At 49.9% G+C, this 22270-nt stretch overlaps 1 protein-coding gene across 1 annotated transcript in view; it reads right to left on the reverse strand.

The window, feature by feature from the left end:
* Positions 1-122: 122 nt before the first annotated feature.
* Positions 123-22270, reverse strand: part of NPLOC4 (NPL4 homolog, ubiquitin recognition factor) — a 49821-nt gene continuing 27673 nt past the window's right edge. The window contains exons 12-17 of the mRNA XM_055575360.1: positions 21030-21190; positions 11554-11625; positions 8766-8861; positions 7507-7623; positions 6037-6139; positions 123-2431 (exon numbers count right to left, since the gene is read on the reverse strand). Of these exons, the coding sequence (XP_055431335.1) occupies positions 2274-2431; positions 6037-6139; positions 7507-7623; positions 8766-8861; positions 11554-11625; positions 21030-21190 (707 nt within the window). The 3' untranslated portion in view covers positions 123-2273. The remainder of the gene's footprint in view (positions 2432-6036; positions 6140-7506; positions 7624-8765; positions 8862-11553; positions 11626-21029; positions 21191-22270) is intronic.

Raw genomic sequence — 22270 nt, forward strand, 5'->3', positions numbered from 1 at the left:
CATCAGCAGAGGACAGTGACGTGTGGAGAGGAAGTCATCAAGTCACCCGACAAGGTAGGCAGGTCAAGAATCAGAGCAGGGAGAGGCCTCAGGGCCCAGGAAGGACAAACGGGGCGCTGACAGTCGCTTCAGGTGCTTTTATTGGTTCACTTGCAGGGCTGGAGTCCAGGCAACGCTACTGCAAACCCAACCGACACATACCTGCAGGACCCAAGTGGGAGCACAGGGAGCAGACTGGTCAATGGAGGCTGGGCACCTAGTCACCCTTCGCTGAGTTATGGTGCCTGGTGGCATGAAAGGGTGTGTCCACATGAGGGCAGGTAGGATGAAGGTGGGGCTGGGGGCCCCCTCCCTTGTGTAAAAGGAGATGGCTAAGCTGCCTGGGCCTGAGTCTGCTGGCAGGGTGCCCCCGCTCCTTATGCTGACCCCTGACTGTCTTTGGACAATAAAGTGCATTACTGAACAAAGAGTGACTCAAAACCAGAAGCAGAGAAATCACAACACTTTTTCTTTAGCTAAAAGACAGACGGAAATGAACTATGCAGATGCCAGAACTTCAGGGTGAGCAGGATATTGGTCGAAGAGAAGGTAAAGACCAGAACAAGTGGAGGAGGAATGGTGGGGGCCGCGAGGTCTGAGGTTAGCGCACTCCTGCTCCCCCTGCAGACTTACATCTGATCAAAGGAGCAGGCGACCTGGGCCAGAACACACGCCCAGCTTTCTGGCAGGCGGCCACAGATGAGCTGGGGAAACGGGGCTCTGTGCCTCGTGCCCCTAGAATAGGCCCAACCCACTGGCCACTTGAGTGTCCTATGCCAGGTCAACCCGGAGGTGCCAGGCACACCCCTGCCACAAGTAAACACAACACCCAGGTGTGCTCTGTTCACAGGCCAAGAGCGAGGGAGGGTCACATAGATTTGCGTCCTGCCCTAGGACAGAGACACGAAGTCCTCAAGCAGCCTGTCTGGGTCCACCTCTCCCGGGGATGAGTGCAGTGCAGCTCAGAGATACAGGTTTTTTTTTAAGGCAAAGAGGCATCAGGATGTCCACAGCTCCTGGGGAAGGGCGAGACTGGAACCCAGCTGTAGAAGAAACGCGGGACCCTAGAGCACGTGCAAGGTCTGACCACAACCTTTGTCCTGGGATGGCCTGGACCCACACCTCAGCACAGTACCCACTTTCCGACGACCCAGCAGCAGCTCCACAGCCCTCTACAACCGGGTTCCTACTCCCTGACCTGGCTTGTAACGTGGCCTTGTCAGAGGCCAGGGTCTAGGCAGGACAAGAAGGAATGGTGGGGACAAAAGGGACCAGAGGTTCCGGCCCTGCCTGGGGCCACCCAGCTCACCCGATGCAGGCCTGGTCAAGTGTTGGCTGCCCGAGGGGCTGCCTGCTCAGTGGGGGACACTGCCATGCTCCTGCTTGGTCCTGGGTCTGCAGCTGTGCCAGCCATGTGGCCTGGCAGCAAAGTCTCAGGCACTGAGGTTCACATGTGAGGAGACCTGACTGTGGGTCCCCCGTCCACTCACCCAGGCTGCACACACCTCCAGGGACTCATTAAAGGAGGGACGAAGGTGGAAACTAGTCTCTCTCACTCCCCTTTTATGCAGTTTTTATCTTAAAAAAAAAAATAAATAAAAGTCTTCTGGGCAGGAATTACTGATTAACTGTTATTACAACCAAAGCAGACTTTAAAACCCCCCCATGGAAGCTGGGTGGGAGCAGGAAAGGGCGGGCAGCAGATTCACCTGCAGACCAGGCGGACAGGAGGCCATGAGCCCGTGGCCACGCATTTCCACTGCATGATGGCTACCAGAAGGGGAAGAGGTGGCCCTCACAGGCAGGGTCTGCCCCAGAGCAACAGGGTACAGAGGTCACCAAAAGCTCCCAACCAAAAACAGGAACAGGAGCAGGAACAAAAAGCATCCAAGGAAGGAAAAAAGAAAGCTGGATGGTGGCAGCGAGCCCTCCCACCCCGATTCCAGGTGATGATTCAGAGGCACCTAGTCCTTCTACCACAGTGGGGGCTGCTGTGGGCGGCCAGGTAAGGCCACACCGTGCCTCCACCAGGATACTGGTTTTAGCCCGCAGAGCACCAGCCTGACTCCCTCTCTTCAAGGAAGCCTGGTGCTGAGAAGCTTCCTGGGTCAGGGACCCCAGGACAGCCGCCCCTGCCTTGCCTTCAGGGCTGCTGAGGTGGGGCACGGTCACAACAATCTCGGCTTCCGAGAGGGCTGGGGTGGGTCCAGTCCTGCCAGCAGGGCCCGGGAGCCCTAGGTCCTGGGGAGGCTGCACATCTCGCAGTGGCCGGTGCCCGGCTGGTTCATGAAGGTGCAGTGCTGACAGGCCCACATGGCGGACGAGGCGGCATGTGTGGAGCCACCGACGGCTCCGTACTCTTGGAGGCCTGGAAGCTGCACACCAACCGTGCCTGTGGGGTAGGAAGAGCAGCAGTATTCATCCATTCTGCACAGGAAGCTGTCCCCCCCACCCTGAGAGTTGCTGCTTATCAGGACAGGAGGGGACTTGAAAAGCAACTGCCATGGGCGTGGACAAACGCGGCTTGAGAGCCCCACCTTGGGTCCTCTGCTCTCTCTCTCACACAGAGCCCCGCTAAGGAAAGCTGCTGTCTGCTGAGCAGAAGGCTGCCAGCTGTGGCCACTCACGCACCTGCCCACTGCCCCTGCCCAGCTGCTGTGTCAGTGGCTCCTTCCTTTTCACTGCTGAGCAGCAGTACGTGGTATGAAGAGCATCTCTGGTCATCTGTCTCCCTCCTGATGCACACTTGGGTCACTGCCAGTTTTAAGCTATTGTGAACAAAGCTGCCACGAATATTCTTAACACAAATCTTAGTGCGAATCTGTGTTTGTCTGTCTCTTGGGTAGCAGTGGGCTGGCTGGGTCATCCTTACCAGGGTGTGGGAGATCTCCAGCTGCTCTGGGAGTGTGTGAGCACGCCATGCAGCCAGTGTCTGCATCTCATCTCACAGCATGTAATGGTAGCTTATTTAATTTCCACTCTTCTGATGACTGATGGTGACCTTACTAAAGCTTTTTGTGGAACATCTTCTATGGCGTATCTTCTCCTAGTCTGTGCCTTGCCTTTTCAAGTTTTAGACAACATTTCTTCATGAGCCCAAGTGTTTCATTCTGATGAAGTCCACCTGACCAATCTTTTAGTCAGTGTTTTTCTCTGTCCTACCTTCAAGGTCCTGAACATATTCAACTTTTTTTTTTTAAACATATATCTTTATAGTTGTAGATCTTACCACTAGGTCTATCAGCCTGTGACAGACCTAATGTCCCAGCCTGTATTGATTTTTTGATTTCTTTGATTAAAAAAAAAAAAAATCTTTTAGCTTCTCCTGTTGCAGCACACAGGCTCAGTAGCTGCAGCTCGCCAGATCTAGAGCTCATGGGCTTCAATATTTGTGGCACACTGGCTGTTGCTCCACAGCATGTAGAATCTTCCTGTGTCCCCGGCACTGGTAGGCAGATTCTTAGCCACTGTACCACCAGGGGAAGTCCTGTGTTGATTTTTATATATGGGGTGTACTGCAGAAGTCCAAGTTCATTTTACCCACACAGATACCCATTTGCTTCGACGTGTTTTCCTAAAAAGGGTATATCTCAATCAGGTGCCTTGTTATCACCCAATTCTCAACTCTCCATCTGGCCCATCAGCCTATTTATTCTCATGCCAACAGTACCCTGTTTTAACCATGGCAGCCTTACTATTGAAAACAGACAGTTCACATCCTCCAGCTTCTTTTTTTTTAAATATTTATTTCTTTGGCTGCACCAGGTCTTAGCTGTGGCACGCAGGACCTTCGGTTTTCACTGCAGCATAAAGGATCTTTAGTTGTGGCATGCTAACTCTTAGCTGCAGCATGTGGGTTCTAGTTCTGTGACCAGGGATCGAACTTGGACCCTCTGCGCTGGAAATGCAGAGTCCAATGGCACCCCACTCCAGTACTCTTGCCTGGAAATCCCATGGACGGAGGAGCCTGGTGGGCTGTAGACCATGGGGTCGCTAAGAGTTGGACACGACTGAGCAACTTCACTTTCACTTTTCACTTTCATGTACTGGAGAAGGAAATGGCAACCCACTCCAGTGTTCTTGCCTGGAGAATCCAGGGATGGGGGAGCCTGTTGGGCTCCTGTCCATGGGGTTGCACAGAGTCGGACACGACTGAAGCGACTTAGCAGTAGCAGTAACCACTGGACCACCTAGGAGTCTCCATTCTTCTTTTTTCATGATTGTTTTCTAGCCCCTCTACACCCCCAGATAAAATTTAAAACTTTTTTCCCCTCCCTTCCCTTGCAAAATAAATATGTCTAAGGGGAATGATGATTGAGATTATACCAATTAATTTTGGGAAAACTGACATCTTAGAAATATCTTGCCTTCCAGTCCAGAACAATGGTATTTCTTTACGATCTATTTAGCTCTTCTGGCAAAGTGTTAGCTTTCAGCAGAGAGCTCTTACATGGCATCAGTAGACTGTGTCATGAGATCGCTCACGTTCTGTGACTCTGCATCTGCAAAGGGTACTCCATTGCTAATTTACGTTACCAACCCCTGTGTAGTGAGCAGAGTTCTGTGAGTAGTGTATCTGTTGACAGCATTTGACAACCACACAGCATGTTTTAGCAAAGTGACAGGCGCTTTCCCAATAGAGGCTCCAGGCAGTGGGTCCAGACCATACCATCCTGCTACTGTGAGACTGATGCTTGACATAGGTCTGGGTTTCTTCCCACTGGAAGTATGAGGCGTGGAGCCAGTGGGACCCAGCTCCTATGGGGTCACTAGCGTTTCATTAGTTTCTAGTGAGGATGGCAAGGCATACCACATGCTCAGACGGAATCCTTTCCTCATCTGGTTTTCTTTTCTCCCACTGGGCCAGTGCTTATCTAGTAAAACCTTTTGGTCAAGCCACCCTCCTTTCCCAGCTTCCCCATGTGCTCTTTCTGGAGCTCTCTTTTTAGAGAGAGGGCTCCAAACCACTAAAGCTGCTGCAGTCAATGTTTCTGTGTGAGGCATCTGAAGAATAACAACAGGAGCTGGGAGAGCCCAGTACGTGGGAGAGCTGGACCAGGAGCTGAGACCCTGGCCAGCACCTCACACTGTCCACACAAGGACATGAGGCCATGGGCTTGGCTGTAGGAATTTGGTGACAACATTGGGTCCTCTGTTTCAGAACGTGAGGACAAGAAGTAGATGGCATGTCCAGCTCTTTTACCGTTTGGCTGTCAGAATCATATAAAAAGAAAACTTAAACAGAAGAGCAACACGTGAATACCAAGGCTCCTCAACTCCTGAACTTCCAGGTACTCAGTGTAGAGAAAGTAAGAATCCCACGGGGCTCCCTGTGGCCTGGGCTCCACTGAGGGTTTCCTGACTAATTCTGGCTCGAGTAGCTGCCCTCCAGATTGAGAAAATGTTTAAACACTTTTTCATATGTACTTTCAGGTGTGTTTTCAGGGGGCATTGCAGTTCTTCTCAAAGCTACAGGGAAAAGGGCCACCAGGGTCACCATCCTCTTGAGCTCTTGGCGAGGGCACTGGGAGTATGGGGGCAGCTGGATGGAGGCTGATGGATGGAGGCTCTCACTCTGAAAACACAAGATCCCCTAGTTCTATTCTCTTTTCCTCCTTCTCCACCAAGAATACTGAGGATTGATGGGGAAAGGGGAAAACAAAAGCCTGAGGAGCCCAAAAGCTGTCTGCACTCAGCACTTAGATGAGTATGAAATTCCTGTTCACCTAAAACAATGACTTTCAAACTACTCCTAGAATCATGTACAAAAATCCATAGAACTGTGTATCCAAGATGTGTGGCCTTTACACATATGCTACAGTGATTAAAAACATCTGTGGGCCCCAGCAAAGGTCTGTCTGTGCTTGTTCCACTGCCCACGATGCCATCAGGCTACATCTGGGGTCAGGTTTCCAGGGCCCAGGAAGAAGCACTGGGGCCTGAAGGGCAGGAGTCTGAGCCCTGGTCACGGGGGTTGCAGGAGGGGAGGACACTTACTGCAGAGCTGCTCGATGGTGGCCCATTGCTCAGACTTCTTCCAGGTCTGGGCAAGCTCCTCGTTTCTGGTCCTCACGGCCTCCAGCAACAAGCTGATGCTGTCCTGCAAGAAACCAGAATGGAAGAGTCCAACTCGCTTCACTGACAGTAGACAGACTTGCTCACAAGTTTTTCCTCCCCAATATCAAGACACACTTAAGGGAGAATTGCGAATATCTCCCAGGCTGTCACATGAAACGCAAAACAACACACACTTAGTCTATAAAGACAAGTGCTAAATTGAGGTAAAATGTAAATTCTTCCCAGAGAGCCCCAAGGTGACCACTGTGCTGCGCTCTCTCCTGGGCTGACTGCTCCACCCGCTAGGTAGTCACAGCTCACAGGCCTTCTCCTGAGGGCCCGGGCAGACGGGCAGGAGCCCCATGGCCATGAGGCCCACCCTCGTCCCTCTCGCCTCCCTCAGTCCTCTGTCTTCATCACGTGTATATCTCAGTGCGCTTTGCAACCTAGAACGCCAGGGTAAAAGTGCAGGGAACTAAATAGCTTTTATAATTAAAAACCTACAAAGCCTTCCAGGGGCTCTCAGGCAGTACCTTCAGAAAGTGCTCCCTAACAGATGACTGCAACAACAGCACACGGTTTCCAGCGAGAAGGCCCTAAGCTTTCACCACCCTCCCGACCGGAGGGGCAGCAGCTGGGCCTGGGACTGGAGCTGCAACTCTCTGGGCTAAACAGGGAAGGCAAAGCTAGTGTGAAGCCTCAGGACGCCCAATGTCAAGTATCACAAGTGAGCAGTTTGGACAAAAACAAACACAAGATCAACCCAGCAGGGCACAACAACAGCTACAGAAAAGCAGTGGGAGGAAGGGGCCTTGCCCTTCTACTCTGTCTCCTTGTAGAAATGCGTTTCCTTGGGTCTCAGGCAGAAAAAGGGCCAAAGTAAAAAGACAGCCACAACACAACCCATGCAAGAGGCTTCCTGACTGGACCCGCTACTCCTGTGCTGCTCAGAAAGCAGCTGCCATCTGTAACACTTCGCTCTCATCTCCCCACAAAGCATGTCTTAAAAACGCCAACTGTGCAGCTGTGCGCCCAGGGCCTGGATGCTGGCCAACCTTCTGGGCCAAGGTGATAAACCAGAGCTGATTCGGGAGAAGGGGAGATCAGGAAGAAGCAGAGGCTGGGATTCTCAAACTGTTCCAACAGGAATTTTTTAATTGTTGATTTCTAATGCTTCCCTTAGAAGGACACAGCTAAGCGGCCTCTGCGCCCCGTATGATTTGTCCTCCGTCATGGAGGGCAGACACTTTTGAATAAGCTGTTCTAGTGCAAACTCTAAAACTGAGAAAGTCACCTGTCAAGGTCCTTGTGCAAAGCTGCTGCCCACAGGACAGGTTAAGGGGGCCTTAGCTGCTCCGGTGCTGCCCAGAGTGCTCCAGTCTGAGGACAGAAAGCCCACCTGGCTCGTACCTGCAGAGGCATGACGTCGTTGGTGACCAGGAACAGCAGGAGGTGGAAATCCGATATAGTGTCCAGGAACACAGATGAGGTGTTCTGGGACAGGTAGGTGGCCAGGCTGTGGAAATCCTAGAGGTCCAGGTAAGGGGGGGGGAGGAGGGGGAGACAGACACAAGCACCCGTTGGTCCCAGGTCAGAGTCGGAGGAGAGCCACTGTCCTACAAAAACGAGACTGACCACATTTAGAGCTGAGGGATGGCCCACCCACTCTCCTTCTAGAACCATTTACTGGGAGCCAGGGATTGAGGAACGCAGCTGCAGAGGAAAACTTCCAGGAAAACACTCAGTACATTTGACTTACGGAAGAGTGTAAGCAACATGTCTGTGAAACTGACCCAGCTGTGAGACACATTCAAACTCACCTCTGGGGAAGAGTGGGAGTGGGAAGGTCACGTGGGGCTGCAAGAAGCCCTGTCTGTCCGGGTGCATTGCTGACCACGGCAGCAGAGTAGTGAGGAACAGGAATTGAGGCAGAGGGATGGGGGATTATATGACACTAACACTTTCAACAGGACTGAAGCAGGACATTCAAGGGTGCTACCCCGGTCAGTGGCTCTGCTCCTCCACCAGCACCTGGCCAGGTGGGCGGTGAGGAAACCAAAGTATCAGAGAGGCCCTGGACACGAGTCACTGCTTCAGAAGAAACTCTCAATGCAGACATTCTCTAACCAGGCCCCTTTCTGCAGCGCCTGTGATCAACTTGGGATGTGTGTTCACAGGCCACTGACGTGAGGACACGGCAGTCAGGGTAGCTCTGACTGGCCTGATGTGCAGGTGAGAGCCGAGGTGGCCAGGCCACATGAGGCCCCATGGTTTGGATGGTGCCAGAGAAACGTGGCAAGGTGATGCGGTAGAGGGCAGAGCACATAGCAAAGCAAGACACCGCCACAAAAGACGGCGCTTACCAACAATCAATAACCTTGCTGGAAGAGGACCTGAAGTGACCAATAAAACAGGCCCCCTGAGAATGGTCCTTCCGGCAAATCCGCAGGCCTGAGGACTTAGAGGGATTTGCCTCTATGCTCATCCACTGCCGCTGCCCTGGAGAGGGCTCATGTGATCAGCAGTATCTTAGAAAAAAGCCTAACCAGGCTTTGTCACAAGAACGAATGAGAGTCAGAAACCTTGATACTTTCTAGAAAAACAATAGTGACACTAGATAAACAAGCAGCAGCGACTTTAAATTATGTTTCTAAAGACAAAGAGCTTACCTGTGTCTCACCCAATACATCCCGGTTTTCAATAGGAAATGGATTTTGTGAAATAGAAAAAGTATAAACTGGATCCTTGGGGAAAGTTGTTGTGATCTAATGAACAAAAACACAAACCCATGATAAATTAATTGTGTCGTAAAGAGGGATGTGGGCCCTGAGTACACCAATCCTTGGAGCCCCGAGCTGCTCACAGGAGCAAAGTCCTAACTGTTCTACCCTGAATGGGATGCTTAACTCTTAGGCCCGCCCCTAAATGAAAATTCTGAAACTGTGACTCTCAGAGGCAAATAAAGACTCATTTTTCATAGCTGGTAAGACTGTGGTACCCGTGGGCAGTTTCCTAACTCCATCTCCACTGGGACGGCCTCTCAGCTGCTCTCCCGCTGCCAAGGGGGAGCTAGAGGGTGGGCCACGGGAGAGAGCAGAGGCATGAGCGCCATCTCAGGAGCCAACGCTGTTCCCACCACCATGTCTGGAGGGCAAGTGCAGAACCAGTTCCTGATGGTTTTGAAAGCCATGGTGCCCTCCAGCGAGCTGGCTGAGGCCCCTTCCAATTCCCAGGCACCACTCCATGGAGCCAGGGCATGACCAGGCAGGAGGAGAGGCCAGGCTGGGGAGATACAGGGCATGGCTCTCCCCTGAAGATGGCTGGAGCCAGGAGCTCGCGTCCAAATCAGGGCCGAAACCCTGCAGGGCCTCAGACGTGGTTCAGAAATGACAGAGGGCATTTAAAATTCAAAATCAATAGAAGCTACAGGGACAATGGCAAATGTGCAAAAATCAATACAAATCCAGTTTCTCATTCCTCCTGGCAGGTGCCCCTCCCCACAAACGCACCCAAGTGTGCACCACCATCAGCCATCTTTTGGTTGACGCAGCTCTTCCCCTGCAATATGACACTAGCAGCAGATTACACCTCGTCCAGATTTAGCACAGCTATTCTGGTTCCTTCGGGACTATTTCTAAAGAATTAAAATGTGGCTCTGGCCTGTTTTCTGCATCAGTGAAGGCAGTGAGCTGTGCCAGGCTGGCTGGCCCAGGACCCGCTGTGCCCGTGCCAGCGCTGTGACAGTAAGCTGAGCCGTCAGCAGCTCCTTCACTCGAGCCCTGCTGGCCTTTTATGGATGAGACCACGTGGCCTCGGGGCACAGGGTGTGAACTCAGCACAGCGCCAAGTCCTACTGTGAGGCCTCGCTTGGTTCATCTGAGAGATACAAAGATCGGAGAGCCCATGCCTCCTAAGGCTCTGTGAGGATCAAGTGTGCCCAGTCATGTGGAGCCTGCAGAATGGGCAGCATACGTGGGGCTCAGTCTCAGCTGCCATCATGATTCTAGAGATGGCAAAGGGGCCACCTCACTGCAGAGACAAGGCCTGTGGCGGGCTCACACCCCTCCCTTTGGAAGGCAGATACAGGAGTGGACCGGCAACAACAGAAGACCCACTAGTAAGTAAATGTGGAATCAAGGGAACTATTTGTTAGACCTGTAACTGCCCCTTGGAGAACTTCAGAGCCAAGTTCACATGTCAGTCTGAATATCCCAGAAACCCAGGGGAGAGGATGCAGGGTGTCAAGCACTTTATTTTGTGCTCAAGCCCTCTCCCCACCCAGCCTGCCTGGCAGACAACCCCCTACATGCGAAACACCTCCACAGAAGGCCTGAATGGCTGCCTGGCCACGAGGTTTATTTAAAGTCGTTAAATGTGCTGATCAGGTGGGGGTTTGGGGCTGGGTGAGGAGTGAGCACGCCTGTCTGGGCACCTGCTCCAACCTCCTTCCACAGGAAGAGAGCACGTGAGTATCACAGAGTGGAAGGCTTCCCCATCAACCAAACGGTACTGCAGCAGCACTAAGGCAAGAGCTTAGCTCCTTCGTGAAAGGAAACGGGTGGGGAGGCCACTGGGAAAGAAGACCTCAGGAAGCTGGCTTTAAATCACGCAGACCCCCCCTAAGTGTATACTCCATCAATCTGTTTTCATCTTAATTACACCCTAGGTAGTCTAAAAAGCAGATGCCTTTATGGCCTAGGTAATAAATATGTTCTCGGGAGCTGTCAGTGGGAATGGAGCGTTGGCGGGCTCAGCTCACAGGGACCCGCTGCTCCAAATGCAATGATACTTTACAGCCTGAATCACATGCCTGTCCTAGTCCAAATGCGGCCTGAATTCATCCTGGCAGGCAGCAGTTAGGAAATGAGCCACCTCCCGTACCCTGTACAGGACAGAGCGCAGACTGCAGCAAATGCATCAGGCTCTGGTCCTGCAGCACGTGCTGCCCTCTGCCCGTGACCACATCTCCGTGAGCGGAGCACACCTCCAGAAAGGAGCCAAGGCTTGGGGATGGTGTGCCAGTACCAGGTGCCTTCCTGGCTCTTACAGTGCCCTCCCAGAGACCATGCTGTCCCTTTACTCAAGGGCAGAGTCACGGCTGTGTTCCCTACGGATCGACTTGCAGCAGCCCACCATGGGCCTGGCTGTGGCGGCCGCTGTGGCCAGGGCAGAACCTGCGCACAGAGCCAGGGAGAGGCTCACTGACCTCTGCGGCTGCTTGGCCTAGTCGGTGGTCCTTTGCTGCACTGTAGATTGGGAGAAGTTAACCCCTTAAGTTGTTTTTAAGGAAATAAAAAACAAAAAGCCCTTAAGGTTTCTAGCTTTTCAGGGATGCCAGGAGCTCAGTGACTCAAACGTGACTATTCTGCGCAGGCAGAGGGGCAGGTGTTCAAGCGGCGCCCTCTCAAGGCCTCCCCCAGCCGTCCTAACCTCCGCGGGGAGATGACACACACTTACATCTATGATCAGATACTCCACAGGCAGGGGGCGGGCCAGCTGGGTGATCTCGTTGCCAAACTTGTCTATGTCCTGAAACAGGAGACAAAGGTCCAGGGTGTGAATGCTGACCTGTGATGGGTTTTCCGTCCACAAGCTTGTCTCACTCCTTAAATTACTACAATTCCTGTTGAAGTGTATGAAAAGCAGAGAGGAAAATGTGCACATTTTTGCAATGACTCCACCTTCCGCCATTTCATGGGGGCCACAACTCAAGAAAGTAGACTTGCTCTTGGCCACAGGTGTCTCTGCCCCCCAGCCTGGTGCTGAAGCTGTGGGAGACAGACCCCAGCTCCCTTGAGGACAGGTTCCTGGAAACAATCCCCCTCAGGCTGCATCTGTGCACCCCGCCTTCTCTATAAGCTCTCCCAGTCTCTCACCTGAATCCTAACTCTTAACAACCTCCCTCACACCTTTGGAAAACCCAACTTCATGGAAACTTAATCCTTACACATTAACAAAATAAACACACACACACACACACACACGAGTACACATACTACTACGCAAACATGAAAACCCCACCACCAATCTGTCAAAGTCTAAACTTGTTTTGCTTTGTCAGATGCACAGAACATAAAGTTTAATTATGGGGAAAAATGGCCAGCATATGTTCATTAATCATAAAATGACAATTAGATCTGATTTATGTCAAACATGCTGAGTTCAAACAGAGCTCTTGAAATAAATTCATAAGAACCAACGCTTTTCATTAAAGATTCTGCAAGAGAGGGTCATATTTTCTATCTAACTCATCACTTAACATTATATAAATCATTCATTGAGTCATATATAAATTAGACATCCATAATTTCCAATTATGGGACCTTACATAAAAGTTTATGTTTATTAAAGCTCTCAGACCCTAATGGATGCCAAGCAGACCTCCCTGGGGCATGCAGGTGACGCAGGGCCACCCCAGCACATCACACCTTTTGGGGAAGTCAGAGGCCCATGCCGTCTTCTGAGACAATGTTCACAGGCTGTCCTACATTAAACCGAGTCTGTTATCCTAACCAGAAGTCTAGAGGCTCCATGCAGCCCTGCTCCTTTTTTTTTTCTTCCAGATATTAAACTCTTTGGTCCATAGCACATCTCAGATTACCCACACCTTCTCTACCTTTTCTCGGTTCACAACCCAGAGAGCTGCTGGCAAGCATGTGCCCCTCTGCCCTTCCAGAAAATGGTTCAGATACATCTAAGCAAACACATCTAACCAGCCACACAGGGAGTAAGAGCACCAGCAGAGGACAGGTTCCTGGAAACAATGCCCATTCTGTCTGCCCTCCTCGGAAGCTGGAATCCTGTCCCTTCCACCTGGGCAAGAGTCCTTGGTCTTTCCACATGCTCACTGCTGCAGCATATGGAGTAGGCTTGCCTTCCTGTGGCTCTACCAGCTTTGACACTGGCAGCCCAAGACATGAGGCTTGCTGAATGGGTCCTGGGCCCCAAAAGTGGTAGTTTTTCAATAGAGGAAACATGGTAGGAGGCGGGAATCAAACCCAATCAAACTACATCACCATTTCCAAAAATACATGCTTGCCCCTACAAGAAACAACCTGCAACAACTCACACATAATTAGCCCGTCTGGAATTCATCTTCAAATCTAATTAAGCTCTAATATGCAGAGACATTTTCACAGCACCTGTTCGCTTTAATCTTCCCCTCTAGGGATGTTTCTTGCTAAATGCCCCCCTCTCTTTTTTTGTGTGTCATGCGATTCTCTTTCAAATTTAACTACCCCACTGTACCCTTCTGCTCCCCAAGAAAATAAAGGTGCTGCATCCCCCTCTCTTCCCTGGAGGAAAAGCAGGTACCTTCTATCTCTCCCCCATGCTTTCACGCAAATGTTTTTGCCAGCCAAGCCCTAGCCCCACACACCATTTTAAAAGGCAATTACTTTTTATGGGCGTTAGCAAATGTCAGGCAGAATACACTAGGAGGAAGACATCTTAATTCTAAGTTTGGCAGCCACCAAAGTGTCAGCAGTTTTATCTCCACCTGGAGCAAGACACTGGGAGAGTCAGAAATCGAGGTCCCTGACGCCTCGCTACCTCCCATTGGTCATGTCTACAAAACGTCAATGAGAAATCCAGGGATCTCTGTCTGTGTTAGCTCAGAGGCAAGCAGGCTTTGTGCCAGGACAACAGCAAAGTCCACTGACTGGGTGGCACCAGCTTGCTTTGGAAAAGGTGAATGAAATCCTTAATGTATTGCTTTTCTCCTTAAAGAACTGGCAAGAAGACAGTAAGTGAAACTAGCACCTTGATCTGAGACTTCACAGGATAAAGCAAGAAAAAACAACATTCTCAGGACAAAGTCTCTTAAAGAATCACCATTTAGGAAGCAGTCCAGTTGATAAGCACCTAAAGAGCACTTGTTAGCAGCAAAAGACCAGCAGAGCCTGGTCCAGGCTCGACAGTGTGTGGATGCACCCAGCGGGCCCCAGAGCACACGGAGGGCACAAAGGGGTATGAGGACAAGCTGCTCTGCCAGAGATCTAACAGCCAGGAGGGGCAGAGGGCAGGTGGCACAGCAGCTGTGTCCACTTCAGACTCCAGATCTCAGTACCAGGACTCGGGCTCTGCTCCTCCGCAGCCCTGCCACCAAGGGTGTGCATGTCGAGCCTACTTCCACCCTCGTGGGGATCTGACCACAGACTTGTCATCTCCAGCTCAATGGAAAGAATGAAAGCCAAGCTCACAGGTCTCAGAAGCCACAGAATCCCTCTTCCTAGACTGGGATATTGTTGCTCAGTTTCTTCTCTCGCTGGCAATTTCTTGGTTCCTTGATACATTTTCCTGAATAATGCTGGAGGCAAACACAATCTCCTGTGATGAAAACATTCGTCTAGAATTCCCTGGTAGTCCAGTTGTTAGCACTTGGTGCTTTCACTGCCAGGATTCAGGTTCAATCCCTAGTTGGGGAACTAAGATCCTGCAAGCCAAGTGGCACAGCCAAAAATAAAAGAAAGTTTTAAAAATAAATAGGCAAAAAATAAAACATTTGCTTAAAAAAGTTGAATAGTGCAGAGTCTTGCCCTAACAAATATAAAACTGTATTATGAAACTACAATAAATAGATAAATAATGGATAAACATTATAAATCTCAATGCAAAATTAAATCAAAAAGCACTAAAAGAAAATATAAGTAAATAGATAGCTTTAAATAAAGTAAAGAATTACTTTCTAAGTATGATAACCAAAGCAGGAATTACAATTTAAAAAGATTAAGGTATCTCTGAATCAGAAAATGTTAGAACTTCCTTTGTATGTAAAGTTAAAGAAATGATATATATGACAAAGGGTTTACGTATAAAGACCCCTCATAAATGAACACAAAAATGATGAATCGCCTTACAAATACCTCAGGGAACAGAGAGGCAATTCACAGAGAAAACAGCAATGCACACAAGAGACTTGGGACAGAGTGAGTGCAGAGCACAGGGTCCCGAGAGCAGGGCCCAGGTGGGTGAGCGGACGAGCACAGGGCTGGTCTGCAGCACAGCCTGCTGTAGCCTTCTCGGGGGAACTTTGGGAGACCATGTGAAACCCCTGAAATATAGGTTAACCTGTGACAAAACAATGCTGTTGGTTTGCTTGGAATGTCCCAGGTAACTTAGAACACACACGGAGTGAGCTCCGGATGAGTCACAAAGCACAGCTAGTCAGTGCCAGATGCTAGGACAAACCCATGTTGGGCTGAGGACAGGTGGGTAAATGATGGGTGGGACAGAGAGGACTCCACAGGCCCCCAGAGAGCACCGGTCCCCTCCACAGCCACCACACCCCAGCTGCCTGTGTGCTCTCTCCTCCCCACCGCAGCCACCTGTCAGCTCTTCCAGATCCTCATCACTGAGGCCACAACCCCCTCATGCCGGGAGAATCCACCTTGCCACCCCCCTGCCTGGGCAGCCACCTAAGAGCAGCATTCCCTGGGGTCTCTAAGACCCTTCTTGTCCACTGAACAGTCCACCTTCTCTCCTCTACTTCCTGGGCTTTAATCTGAGGTGTCTTGGCAGATAACCCTGAAGAGGCACTTTTGGTTGGCACCTCTCTCCTTCCTTCCTGTCCCACTGCATCCAACTTCAAAACACGGGCACCTCTCCCCACTTTGACAGAAGGTGCTCCCCGGCCATTCTTTCACTGGCTCCACAGAGCTTCCCAGGACAAACAGATCAGAGCTGCAGACAAAGGTGGACCCTCAAGCTTTCCAGCCCTGTCCTCTGTGTGAACCCACATACAAATGTGTGTACATACATGAACCAACATCTACAGGAACTGGGAGTTTTACTATACATACGGACACATTTTATTTTTAAAATGTATTTATTTACTGAGCTGCGCCAGGTCTTAGTTGTGGCTTGTGGGATCTAGTTCCCTGACCAGGGACCGAACTCAGGCCCCCTGCATTGAGAGCAGAGTCTTAGCTGCTGACCACCAGAGAAGTCCCATACAGATACATTTTAAATTTTACTTCATGAGTTTTATCGCATATCTTCACATAATTTTCAAACACACATTTTTAGTGATCACAGAATATCCCACCATATAGATGTATTTATAATTTAATGTTCCCGTTACTAGACTTTTAGATTGCTTTAAGTTTTTGTTACCACAGATAACACCATGATGAACAGCCTTAGACAAACACGGCTATGTGTCCTGTTTACAAGGTATATTTTAAATCAACCCCAAAGCCCACAGGAGGACTAAAAGGATTACTTAAATGTTTGCTTTCATAGGTCTCTTTGCTCAAACTGATATTTTCCTGAAATGTATGAGAAATGATTGTGTCAACTCCTACAGGGCTATAAACAATTCTGAGAAGCCCTTCTAGCCTGCTCTCACTAACGGGCACGTAAGCAATCTAAGAAAACAGCGGCATGATTAAGGAAATAATATGTTCCGGGACAAAAGGGAGCTCTCTTCTTAAGGGGAGGAAACTTACAACAAGACATGGAAATAAACAGCAAATTTCCAACATGATAAAGGGTACAAAGAAACAGCACACAAAAAAGCCCCACAGCAAACTCACAGTTAATGATGAAATCCTGAAAACACATCTTTTACAATTAAAAACCAGACAAAAGCACTGGTTATTCAACTCTTCCAAAAGCCCTAGCCAGCACGAGGAGCCAAAACGAAGGGAACAATCATCACTCCTGCATAATGCAGAGAATCCAGAACACATGTACAAATGAGAGGAACAAGTAACAGAGAGCTGAACTGCCAAGCGGTGCTTACTGCAGTATGCAGAAACTATAGGGCACCTAGGACAACCCAACAAACAACGGACAAAACCTTCAGTGAAAAAATCCTGACTTTCTGAGAGACGGCAAGGGTATTGCTCGGCTGTGTGTGTGTGTGTGTGTGTGTGTGTGTGTGTGTGAGAGAGAGAGAGAGAGAGGGAGAGAGAGAGAATCCCATCTGGGTGAGAGAGAGAGAGAGAGGGAGAGAGAGAGAGAGAATCACATCTGGGTGAAACCTGTGTGTGTGTGTGTGTGTGTGTGAGAGAGAGAGAGAGAGAGAGAGAGAGGGGGAGAGAGAGAGAGAATCACATCTGGGTGAAACCTGCAGGCTGGTCCTAAAGTCTACAGGAGGCAGGGGAGAGTTAGAAACAGTCCGGGCTTGGGGAGATAAGCAGGGCAGGGCTGCAACGGATTGGGGAAGAGTGAAGTTACAGTGACTTGAACAGCGCGGTACTGGTGCTGGCTGAGCAACACCGGCCAGGGGACAGAAGGGAGGACAGAGGTGAGGCCACGATCACAGAGATGACTGCTAATGGAGAAGCACCACAGATCAACAGAGAAAGACAGTTTTCCCAATAAATGGTGTTCAGACAGAATATGGCTACAATAAATTAAGAGGAAAACTGGGCCCCTACCTTGGAACACACATTTGAAGCAATCCTGCTGCTGCTGCTGCGAAGTCACTTCAGTCGTGTCCAACTCTGTGTGACCCCATAGACGGCAGCCCACCAGGCTCCCCCGTCCCTGGGATTCTCCAGGCAAGAACACTGGAGTGGGTTGCCATTTCCTTCTCCAATGCAGGAAAGTGAAAAGTGAAAGTGAAGTCGCTCAGTCATGTCCGACTCTTAGCGACCCCATGGACTGCAGCCTACCAGGCTCCTCCGTCCATGGGATTTTCCAGGCAAGAGTACTGGAGTGGGGTGCCATTGCCTTCTCCGTGAAGCAATCCTAGGTGGACTTAAAACCACCAACCTTAGAGAAGACAAGATAACAGATTTTCTTTATGATTCAAAATGCCAAACCGTAGAAAGCTGACCACATGGAAATGCAAGCTTTCTGCTTCAACGACACCACGGGAGAGAAGAGGCAGAGGTGTCACACTCCTGACATGGTCAGAGGCAGGGAGAAGACTGAACCACCCGGGGAGGAACAGGAGACAGATACAACCAGCACAGCACAGGAGACAGGACGGAGCAAACAGATGAAAAAAAAAGGAGCCTGGCCTCACTTATAATCAGGATGGCACAATGACAGCTCAAGAAAACTCCCCATGGATGTCTGAATGGTGAGCAGGACTCGGGCCCGAGGATGTGGAGCACGGTGCCTCACATGGCATTCTGCTCACAGTGGACTCGTGCCAAGGCAACACAATGGCCACACACAGGTAGGTCTCAGGCTGCTCCAGGGTAAGGGAACGTGGCCTAGCTTGGAGGACACAAGAGCACAGTTTTGGGTCTACTGTGTGCAGCAACATGTAAAACTCACAGTACCTGGTTTAGGAAAACATACATAGGAGGTAAAACTAGAATAAAAGCAAGGAAGTCATACTGCACTCCTTCTGGACGCAGACAGGAAGACCCAGCAACTTCAGAGGCCACAGGAACGTTCTGGTTCTTAATTCTGGGAATTAGTATTTCTGCTTTTTTAAATTTCTTAAACATGTTTTATAAATAATCTTTTATATCTACTCAGTATTTAATTTTTAAAATTCTGGGGAAAAAAAAGAGATGGCAGCCTGATGACCTTGGAGCAATGTGTGCACACACACTGAGCGTGCCGGGCTTCACAGGTCTTTGCAGCTAACAGGGAACAGCTTTCCATGAAGACACAGACCCCATCCCCCAGACCGGAAAGCTGTCCCCAAAAGGCTCAGGACCACAACTAGCAGGACCACCAGGTCTTAGGGTCTATAAGTGAGCCATTCTGCATTCCGAAACATGCCATACAAACATATCTTGTAAGACAGGAACTTTTGGGGAGAAGATCAAACTTTCACAGTGGTTCCCAGCATGGTGTGATTTTGATGTGTGAATGTTTAATAATGGTTTAAGAGTATTTATTCAGAGTACCTGATGCACACAGAATTTGTGTAAGGGCAAAATCTGTGTTATCAAGCCAGAAATTGTTACTGAACACCACAGGAGAGAAGAGACAACAGAATTTTTAATCAAGACTCTTTGGAAATGTTTCCTTTCAAGAATGATATGGAGAACCCTTTCCCAGAGCTCCTTACTGTCCCACAAATCTGAGGGGACGCCTGAGCGAGCTATCACAGGCCAGCCTCATTGTCTCTTCACTGCCACCAGCCGAAAGGAGCAGATACAGCATCGAGGCCTCCCTGCTCAGCGAGCATTTCCTGACAGGCTGCTACAGAGCAAAGACAGGTTACTTGCTACCATAGTGACCCGGCCTTCCTGGCACAATGACAGTCCCTGCCCCCACTACCCTCAGACCATGCAGAAGCTCAGATTCAAAAGTAAAAGGCAGACCTTCATTCCAAAGAGCTGAGGGGGAGACCAGGGGCAGGGACAAGACCCTCAGGCCCTCGCATTTTTCCTTTGCACATTACCCACTGCCACAGACGCCCACAGCAGGAAAGATCCAGCTTCAGACAGTCTCAGCCCCGTTTCTAATCCCTGAGGAGGTGAAGTCTTTGTCACAATCATGTAGTGTCTAACCTTCAAGTCACCACCAGGATGAGGCCCTGGAGCCCCTCAGCTCTGGGCGCTCTCCTGGGTGTCTGACATGTCCCATAGGTAGTAGGGTGTGTCCTTGGCACCGAATGCTATTCAGCAATGAAAAGAATGAAGCACTGCAGACTGCAGGCATGGATGAACCATGAGACACTGTAAGTGGTGAAAAGTCAAGTCACAAAAGACCACACACTGTAGGATTCCATCAAGGAAACCAGAGAAAGCAAATCAGTGGTTGTCAGGAGTTGGGAGGACTGGGGTGTAATTGCTAAACGATGCAGGGCTTCTTTTTTGGGGACGAAACTGTTCTAAAATTAGATGGTGGTGATGGCTACGCAACCCTGCAAATATCCTAAGAGCCCCTGAGCTGGGCACTTCAAATCAGTGAACTGTGTGATGTGCAAACTGCATCTCAATAAAGTTATTTAAAAATACAGCCTTGTTGGAACAATAAAAACAAACAGAACAATGACTAGACACTGTTTAGCATCTAGTCATTGCACACACTGATACAAAAAGAATGCTAGAAGAATCAAATCATTTTAAAGAAGCTGGATCGTCACTCTTCTGGGCTTTCACTGCTTGCCTATTTTTGGTTCCAGGCCCCTTCTGCCAGCAAGTCTTTGTGGCCTAAGTGCAGTAAGACCACAAGCAGAACTGTGAGCCTACAACTGGTTACGTGGTGAAAACATCCTTCAGCAATGGAGACGAGGTACTTCTCAGACATACGAAAGCAGCCCTGCACCACAGGAAATAAAAGCTCCTCCAGGAAGAGCAGTGCCAGAGGGAAACTGGAGTCTGCCCAGGATGGGGAGCAGGCACAGAGCCCGACTGTGACCCCGAACAACTACCACAAGCAGGACGGGAATCAGGTCACGAGCCTCCAGAGAAGCACCCAACGCGGACTGTCCAAACCAGATCACAGCTTTCTTTATTGGGAGGGGGCAGGGGTGTGGCACGCCATACAGCATGCAGGACCTCAGCTCCCGGACCAGGGATGGAACCCGTGTTCCCTGTAATGGAAACCCAGAGTCTTAACCACTGGACCACCCGGGAAGTCCCCACAGTTTTCAATAAAAGTCATTTTTATAGCTTTCACAGGAAACAGATTTAGAAATGGATGACTGGATCTCCTCAGGAGGGCCCCACTTCTGTCAGGCAGCTCCAACCTTCACTCCTGCTGAGGCCCACAGGCACCAATTCTCCTTTTCAGAAACTGAAAGAGTCTGTGCTGCAATGGTCTCACTTGTTATGCACCCCAACCCCAGTGTGCAGCATCCCCACTTCTGCTTATAAGCCCTGACACCACACAATCCTGCATAGTCAACAAAAGTCCTGGAAAAGGTACAGATTCCTTATCCACAAGCTGGCCTCTAGATGACCATGGTGGACCCATGGCCAGAATGCACCAGAATTAGTAACGTCCAGGATAGGTCAGTGTCCACACTGCTCTCCATCCACTTTTCTCTTCTGGTACCATCGCATTTTTACCTTATAAAACACATCAGGCACGTACTGCTCGCTGCTGGACTCCTTGGCATAGCCGAGCTCAGGGGCATCCTTGCAGGGCAGTAGGCATTCATCTCGGACTAGGGCCATGCACTGATTGGACACCTGGTACCCTTCAAAGTGGACCTGGTTGTCGGGGCCACCTGCAAGAGAAAGACCTTCAATGAGAATCCACTGGAGAATGTTTAAAGCAAGTGTCATTCCTCATCTCGGATTTGCAGAACCAACTCCCATGTATGTGTCTTGCGTAGAATCAAAAAAGTTCGACTGCAGTTTCATGAGAGCTGTGGGCACAAAGCCGTGAACACAGGCTGTGGAAATGCCACTGCAGCTCCTCAAACAGGCCCACCAGCGACATGCTCTCTCAGAACTGGAGGTATGACTGTTAAACCTTCTCTAACACCCATCCAAAAGCACACTTGGGCTCCTGGATTTTAGTAACACAGGGATGTGAACAACAGAGCCCCATGTTCCAACAAATTTCATTCTTGAGTGAATGCAGGAAGACAGATGGGAATGAATGGGAGAAGACAGAAACTTTTCCCAGCAAATACAATGTTAGTTATCCGCACACTGCAGAGGGCAGTCCTGACCTCAGACACCTGGACAGCCGGCATATCTGCGAGGCAGACGTGGACCCTGCCGCAGCACTTAGGCGGCCACTCTCCCTGCACTGAGGCCTGCCCTCCACGCTAACCTTTCTCAGGTCCTACTCCATAGAAACCTGCAGCAGGGTTATAGTTCGAGGTGAGGGTAAAACCCATGGAGGCGGTCAGGCAGGACCAATCATTTGGCCGTCTTCCTTCCCTCCAGAATCAGGGTCACACCCTGACAACTGCGATAGCTTTGGAGAATTAAAAAAAAAAACAAAAAGCTCTCAACATCTCTAACTTAGTTTCTTTATAAAAGGAGAGTAAGGTACCGATCAAGGAACACCATCCATCTCCATCCCCCAGGAAAGGGAGAGAAATTATGCATCTGAGCATCTCACAGCACTACCAAGGACAGCTCAGCCCAGATCTGAAAGGACTCTAACTGCAGATCTTATTATAAGTGATTTACTACCTTACAGTTTTAAAACCTGTCAGTAAAGTGCCAATTTCAGAGGCAAAAATTCCACGGACAATCTGTAATTTCCAAAGTCCCAACAACAGATATGACTCAATAACTGAAAGTACAGGCAGCTCCTGACTTGGAAACTATTTATAATTCTAAACATGTAC

The sequence above is a fragment of the Bubalus kerabau genome, chromosome 4 (genome assembly GCF_029407905.1).
Source record: "Bubalus kerabau isolate K-KA32 ecotype Philippines breed swamp buffalo chromosome 4, PCC_UOA_SB_1v2, whole genome shotgun sequence".
Classification (NCBI taxonomy): Eukaryota; Metazoa; Chordata; class Mammalia; order Artiodactyla; family Bovidae; genus Bubalus; species Bubalus kerabau.